The sequence below is a fragment of the Priapulus caudatus genome, unplaced genomic scaffold (assembly GCF_000485595.1).
Source record: "Priapulus caudatus unplaced genomic scaffold, Priapulus_caudatus-5.0.1 Scaffold640, whole genome shotgun sequence".
Taxonomy (NCBI): domain Eukaryota; kingdom Metazoa; phylum Priapulida; class Priapulimorpha; order Priapulimorphida; family Priapulidae; genus Priapulus; species Priapulus caudatus.
This window is the reverse complement of record NW_014577701.1, coordinates 22,953-31,221: the sequence shown is the minus strand read 5'-3', so window position 1 is coordinate 31,221 and position 8,269 is coordinate 22,953. Positions and strand designations below refer to the sequence as shown.

The 8,269-nt window shown below is 48.0% G+C and overlaps 1 protein-coding gene across 1 annotated transcript in view; it reads right to left on the bottom strand.

Moving 5' to 3' along the window:
• Positions 1 to 8,269, bottom strand: part of LOC106812376 (E3 ubiquitin-protein ligase RNF169-like) — a 25,745-nt gene that overhangs the window by 13,590 nt on the left and 3,886 nt on the right. The window contains exons 2-5 of the mRNA XM_014816235.1: positions 5,534 to 5,647; positions 3,367 to 3,507; positions 2,181 to 2,325; positions 901 to 1,084 (exon numbers count right to left, since the gene is read on the bottom strand). Coding sequence (XP_014671721.1) covers positions 901 to 1,084; positions 2,181 to 2,325; positions 3,367 to 3,507; positions 5,534 to 5,647 — 584 coding nt within the window. The remainder of the gene's footprint in view (positions 1 to 900; positions 1,085 to 2,180; positions 2,326 to 3,366; positions 3,508 to 5,533; positions 5,648 to 8,269) is intronic.

The following is an 8,269-nucleotide window of genomic DNA, read 5'->3' as shown; positions in this document are numbered from 1 at the left end:
GTGTGCTGCTGTAGTATGCTTATTGCAAATGATGAGCATTTAAACCGATTAGTCGCAGGAGGCAATCATTAACACGCATCAGGATAATTAGTCGCTGCTGATAGCGGCATGTAAAAAGTTATATCGTTACTGTCATGATCCTAGCAGAGGCGAGAGCTACAGGGAGTCGGTTGTACTTTTACAGTCTATTTCTGTATGTTAACATGGGGTGGGGCATGATTATTTTAGTCATTTAAAGCAAGACTATTGTTCGATGTATCTAATTGTTATGAGTTTTATTCCTCTTATGTTTACAAAACGTGCCTTTGGTTGCCCTTCTTCAGAATTCTTGAGGTTGCCATTGGTGCCTTTCTTTATAAATGCCTACTGTGCCTCCAATTTTTAGAGAAAATTCAAGGCAATTCTTCCACATGCCCTAAAAAATTGGCCTTGCCCTTCTTCGTCGCTTATTCGAGCCCCTGGCATAGGAGGTAGAGGAGATAGAGGATAGAGAGATAGAGGATAATGAGAAGAGAGAGAGCGGGAGACTGAGGAGTGATAGAAGAGAGAACGTAGAGAGAGAGGAGAGAGAGAGAGAGACGAGAGTGACGAGAGGCGAGAGAGACGAGGAGGTGGGAGGGAGGGGGAGGGAGGGAGAGAGAGATGAGAGAGAGGAGAGAGAGAGCGAGATGAAGAGAGACGAGAGACGACGAGGAAGAGAGAGAGAGACTGAGAGAGAGAGAACGAGATGGCGAGGGAGACGAGGAGAAAGAGAGAGGGAGGGAGGAACGGGAGGGAGGAGGAGAAAGGAAGAGGGGGGGGGAGGACGAAGAGAGAGAGAGAGAGAGAGAGAGAGAGAGAGAGAGAGAGAGAGAGAGAGCGAGCGAGAGAGAGAGAGATTCACCACTGCTGTACTATTACCTGGCCTGACTCGCGAACCCTCCTCCGCTCTCCATCGCCATCGATCCGCCGCTGCTTCCGGACAACGATGACAGTGACGACGAGGGGTTGCTAGGCAACAGGAACGTCGACGACGGGTTGCTGCTCGTCTCGCGCGACTTTGAGCGAGACGACGCATGCTGCCTCTTGTTTTCCTTGCCCGGTCCTGCAACGACGACATATAGGATGCTCTAGTGTTTTTACATTTTTTGACAGTTGGGAAGCGCTTGTGTTTTTCTCGTGCGGTTCAACACCTGCGCACATCTAGAAGCAATAGAATATTGTTTCTATTATAACAGAATATTATAAATAATTATAATAATGGGGAAAAACTTTTTTTATTATTTGTGAAAGACATCCGTCTGAGCAGGACAACCATGCCCTCTTGGACACTGTTGCCAGGAGAATCAAACTAAAGCAGTTCATATGCGATTTTCCCGCACGCAAGCCAAACTTGCACCGCAGCGATGGCTCAATGGTAGAAATTGAATGCTCGCAATGTGGAAGGTCGGTATTCAACTCCCGGCCGGGTCATACCAAAGACTTGAAAAATGGTACACACGGCTTCTCTGTTTAGCATTCAGCAAATAGAGATAGAGTGTGGCAAGTTAACTCGCAGTGCTACCAGTGGACTAACCCCCTAGCATTTACCTGTAACATTTACTGTGAAAGCAGCTGCGGGGCCTCAGGGTTACTGAAACGGAGATAGGCACCGCCCTATGCGCCATATAGGCGCAGGAAGGATTTAACTAACTAACTAAGCCAAACTTGACTTAGCAGCATTCCGTTGCCAAACAGTCTTTTACTTGTATGACCTATCACAACACTGACTGTCGAACACACCAGAGGAACAGCTCAAGTTCTGCTAGCAATGTCAGTTTTACCAACTCAGCAGGGGTGCAATGCTGGTGAACGCTAGCATAGGACCAAGGTTCTCCAAGGGCACTTATAGCCTGGCGGCCCGCCAAGCTATCGTCGAGCCCAGCCATCCTAAAATGCACCCGCCACTCTAAATATCATAGCCACTATGCTAAATATCATAGCCCCCGGACCACCCTAGCACGCAAACCGCCTTCGGCGATTTGCAACTAGGACCGTAAAGGCAGCACCCGCCATGCTATAATGAAAAAGCTTGGAGAACCCTGAGGACATGGGAATAACAGCGCAGAACTGCTAACCATGGCAAACACCGACAACAGAGCGAAACACGTTGCTCAAACGCACGCGATTCGGACGACGACGCGCAGGTCCGAGATACTCACCAGGTGGCGCCTGAAACTCGGCGTTGCATCGGACGGGAGCCGAGGCGACGCGCGTCGTCATCTCTGAACAGCTGCTCGTGTGTTTCTGTCCTGCCGACATCGATCTGAGTTTGAGCGCGTCGTTCACCGTCGACGAACACGTCTCCTGTTTGGAAAATAACGACACGGGGTTCGAACGTGGTTTTGCTGCCGACAAGGGTCAGTTTACAGGGTTCGAAATTAAGAGCAGCAAGAAGCAGTTTTACTGCAGCCTACAAGGGGGTCAGTGTTATATACAGGGTCGAAATTAAGAGCATACGCACACTTATTAACACGTGCACACACACCCAAGCACCACATAGACACACGTACACACACGCACGGACACTCACGCTCATGCACGGACGCACCCACGGACAGACGGATGCACGCATGCACACACACACACACACACACACACACGCGCGCACGCACACACGTGCGCACGCACGCACACACGCACACACACACACGTGCGCACGCATGCACACGCACACACACTGTATGACTAATGGCCCTGCACACTAGCCGCAGTCGATCACGCACCAATAAAATAACAGCAACCAGTTTCCCGTTGTAAACAGAGTCGCCGCCGCCGCCGCCGCCGCCGCCGCCACATCCCGGTTTCAATTCTGCCAGCAAAACGCACGTCAACCCTCCCTACCGCCGCACACTCAAAAACAAGAGCCCTGCTACATCCTCACCACACGGATCTCCTCTCCACCGCACGTGCCTTCCTCCGCCCCCCCCCCCAGAAGAAGGGGAGTGCGAGGTGGAAACGCACGGCTAACCGTCAACCCTCCCTACCGCCGCGCATTCAAAAAGAAGAGCCCTGCTACATCCTAACCACACGGATCTCCTCTCCATCGCACGTGCCTTCTTCCCCTTGGATGCCTGTCCTCCGCCCCCCGGGGGAGGAAAGGAGGGGTAATTGCGACACATAAAGCCCTGATGGATTCGTCACCCGCGGCTCTCCTCCTCCCCCGCCCAGCCCCCCACCCCCCGGGGAGGAAGGGAGGGGGTAATCGCGACACATGAAGCCCTGCTGGATTCGTCACCCGCGGCTCTCCTCTCATTCTGCGCCTGCCTTCCGCCCCCTCCCCCCGGGGGAAAGACGAGAGGAGATAGCGGCGCGTGAAACCCTGACGTTGACGGAGATTCGTCACACCTGACTCGCGACGAGACGGTCCTTCTTCATGCGGAGATCGTGCTCGGCCCGCATCGCGCGGTCTTCGTCGTGAAGCTGTCGTATCAGCTCCACGCTCTGCCTCTCCTCCAACTCCCTCTGTATCCGCAGCTCCTCCTGTACCTGCAGCAAGCAAGGGGAAGGTTTAACGAGGGCTTGTACAACGGCACAAACGTGGGGGTAACACGCCACAATCGAGGGGGAAGGTTTAACGAGGGCTTGTACGACGGCACAAACGTGAGGGTAACACACCACAATCGATGAGGAAGGTTTAACGAGGGCTTGTACGACGGCACAAACGTGAGGGTAACACGCCACAATCGAGGGGGAAGGTTTAACAACAACGAAAATAAAAAAGCGTAGAGTAACGCAAAAAAAAAGACAAGAACGAAACGCATTTTAAGTTCGACACGACATACGCCGACACAAATGTGTAAGGAAAACGGCGTTACGGTACGTAATCGTTGGATAATGTAAGGAGCAATCGAGGCGAAGAAATGGCACCAGATGGCTTCAGGTTCTCCCCAAGATGAAATTGAAACAGGGGACGGGAGAGAGGAGAGGGGGAGGGAGAAAAACTAGGTCCGCGGGAGCGAAATTATTTTTCCACCGAGAGTTCTGGATTACACCATAGATAGTGTTTGGTACGTATGCCACGCATACATAAGATAGCCGAGTCGTTTAAAGTTAGTGTTAGGGTTAGGGTTGGTTCGCATCAATAAACGCATTCAATTCCCCGCTCTGTCAAACTTGTATTGTGGTGGAATTTAATCATCGCGGAGATATTTAAAAAACGTGGCCGCAACAATTGAAATGGGTGGGGGGGAGTTTTCCCAAACGGGGCGGCGCGCCCGGTTTGCGCAACGTAGGACAGGGGCCTTGGCCTTCCGGCTTCGTGACTGCCTTAGAAACGAGGCATTCCGCGCGCTAATTACCATCGCTACTCCCCAGCGAGCAGCCAAACTATGGAAGACACACCGATGCGACATTGAATGGCGAACTACGCACACGCGATGAGATTACGATTAAAAAGTAATTATTATAATGTGGATTATATTACCAGGGTTAATAATGACAAATTTGTCATTATTAACCCCTGATTAATATTTAATATTTAACCCCTGATAATGTATATTATATTACAGGGGTTATAATTGACAAATTTGTTTATATTTTCTACAAATATATTTAATATTTAACCCCTGATAATGTATATTAATATACCAGGGTTAATAATGACAAATTTGTCATTATTAACCCCTGACAAATTGTCATTATTAACCCCTGATATTATGTATATAAATGAAAGTGTCAATGACACTGTAGCTCACCACAAAAAAGGACACAAATGAGTGAGTAAGAAGAAGTCAGTTTTAATTGAGCAACCATCGACGTACATTATAGAAATGATTGCCCATCTGATATATCACAATAATAATGTATAAACCACAAATGAATCACAATTGTGACCGTAAAGATGCCGATATACCCGCTTGGTGTAGCGATGGCCGCTTGAAATAAATAGGAGCCCGGAATGCTGCGTTCCGACATGTTTTGTTAAATCTTTACTCTCAACCTATAGACGTTTTATCGGCAGAGTGGCAGTAGGAAATACCAATTTTGCATTAAAGGATATTGTCTAATGAATCTTGTAAAACGAACCAGGCGAGTGTGACACCACAGACTGTTTGTGTTTAGTATAATATGCCTATAGTATTAGTAATTGCCAAACTCTACCTAATTTGCATAATTTTTTCTTATAATATCAAAACCCCTAGGCCCTTATTCATTCACACTGCACCAAAAATGAGCAAATCCGTTGCAACCTGAACTGACTAATGCAATTCCCATTTTTGCCAAAAAATTGCCGTGGCTCGAAAGTACGTCGACTGGGCTGGGCGTGCGAAATAGCGATCGTTCCATCTAATGGGAGCATAGCCATCAACAACTACACCCAATTTCAAACATGTGCGGTCAGACGTTTCCTGATGTTATCCGTTGACAGAAACGCAAATGTTGCACGAACGGCGGACGGGACGGCAATGCGTCTGACGAGGTTTCCTTGACGACGACCGTTACGGACGACCCCATGGCCAAATAGCTCAACTTGACGATCGTCAACGTGCAGCTAAAAAATTAACGCCGGGACCTTTCGCAGTTGCGCGCTGGGGCTCGTCGGATCCAACCCAGTATATCCTTTCGCACCTCCCCCGCTCAAAGCGGCTATCAGCGGCTGGGTTGTGTTCCGGCGCGGGGCGAAACCCTGCAAGCAAAACACACCTTTAGTAAACAAAGGAATCGCCCGATCCTTGCGAAGCTATCTGCACACGCACAGCGCGCGCGTGGCGCGGACGGGGTGACGAACGCGATTTTGATCCCCGCGAGATAAAGCAAGACGCCCCCCTCGGCGCCGGCGGCTCGCCACTCTATGCCTCTGCTGTCCCGCCCTTCCTCTGCCCACCACACAGCCGTTGCGATTCTGCCACCTCTGACGTCCCGTGTGTGCCCTCCTCGTGGTATCCACCGCGGGGAATCCCCAATCCCAGCGGACCGTGATCTACGACAATACGGCCGCGCATGCGAGTCACGTACACGCAGATCCCGCACTGCCCCACACTCGACGAGAGTGCGCTCATCTCTCTCTCGTCTCTCGTGCGTCGTCTTCTTCTCTGCGGTGAGTTAACGGCCGGCCTGGCAGACGTCACGGACCCGCCGTACTGATTCCCAACCCGTCATGCACTCGCTATCTAGGGTGCTGTAGCGTGACAAACCTTAGCCGTACCGCGGTCGGACTTTTGGAGTAAACAGCTTTGGTAGTATCTGGCACGGCGCCAGCTCACGTACGCGCGGCGCGCGCGCTCACGGGCCGACAACTGGGTTGAAAGTTTGTAGGATTGGCTCTCGCTCGGGGCGACCGCGCGACGCGAGTTGCTGCTGCGCTCAGGACGCGCGCGATGACACAGCCACTAGCCGGGTTTTTAGATGAATGCCGCGCTCCCCTGCGTGCGAGAAGTAGGTATATCAATCCGCACCCTGCCGTGAAATGTGGCGGGGCGGCGCTTGATCTCCGGCCCGTGTGTGTAGGAAACACACAGCTGTCATTGCAGGTACATATATGTATATCAAGGTAATATCAAGAGCGTATTAAGAATGTTTTTAATACGCTCCAGCATTCTTAATATGTTCTTGATAATATATATATATATATATATATACACACACACATACAAAGACACACACTTTACAATGTGCTGTAGCCAGTCCCCCAGTACGGGACTGGTAGCTTGTAAGCAGGACTGGCTCATTTTTTTATGGATTTTACTGTAGCTTATATATATATATAGCAAATCATCGGGGTTGGCCGGGTTTTCTGACTTATATATTTCTACGACTGGCTGTCTGGCTATGTACAACATTAGGTTGATACATGAAAAATTTAAACAGAGATTTTTTTATGAGTGCGAGAAATAAAACCAAATACGATTTAGAAATAATTAAGCACATGAATTGTCCACTAATTATAGACATTTGCATATATCTATACAGTAGAACCCCACTACAACACACCCCGCAATAATGTGGATTCACATATAACGTGAATATTACTTGGCTAGCCTTTCTCCTTATTACTCTTATTCTTTTATTTGATTTGATATGAATTTGGTATTCTTTAGTAATCTTTACCTCTATTTAATCTTTGTTGGTATGGCGAGATAACAGCATGAAAATCATCGTTTTATTCACAAAGAGACTAGTCAGCATTCCCAAATAACAGGAACATTAAACATTTTATTACACCACTATAACATGACACACTATTGCGCAGTAAAATTTGTTGGACCCCCCATCACTGTGTTACAACGGTGTTCCACTTTTTTATACTATTATATTTATAAATACTGTTCATTATTTGGCAGTTAGGAACCCATGATACTAAGAAGTTAAAATCCTGCCTAATCAGTAAGTACACAAACAAGCAGGACCGATAAACCGCTTACTCGCGCAGATATCGGTCTGTTGATTTGATTATTCACGATCAAACTACCGTTTTATCACCAGCAACTGCTCTGCCGCCATATATTTCTATGTATAGTATACGCTGCTGCACTAGTGCACGAGTGTACTCGACAGGATATTGTGCATCCGGACGGTTGTACTATGCATTCTGTCGCTGCCCTACTACTACTACTACTACTGATAGTAAAACACACCGTGCACGTGTCTTGGTGGTCAGTGACTCGGTGTTTGTGCGTAAACTACACGACTCAGATTAGAGCCACTTATCTAAACTGCTGTATTTTATTTCTAGAGTGCACTGACATATTAATTTACGAATATATCCCTAGCAGGGCTATATATATATGCAGAAGACGGGTCCACTCTCGTGAAGGAACAGCGTGTGTTACGCAGGCAGGCAGGTACCTGGTTACGGATACTCGACTGTCGACGAACACTCGTACAATACGAACGAGCACACATATTGTGAACTATTAATTTCAAGTCTACGTGTTGAAAATTGCAGCTTTTGAGCGTAGCTGTGAGAATTTTTATGGATTTTACTATAGGCTAATGCCTATTAATAGTATTATATAAGAAGTCAAGATCAATTCAAAATCAAGAGTGGCTGGGGTTTCAGACTCATTTCCAAGACTTGTGTGACCACTCAATCACACCCACTAGAGGCGAAACTATGCACATTTTACATATATATATGCAAATAGTGACTAGGGTACGTTCCGGCAGTACCCTGGTGGACATAGACCCTATGAGTATGAGCATAACTATAGGTTTTGGGCACAAGTAAACATCTCATGAATTTCTCATTTGATTTTGCAAAGAGTCGGTAACAACTCTTAAAAGAAACATAAACATGAGGACTGAAAAT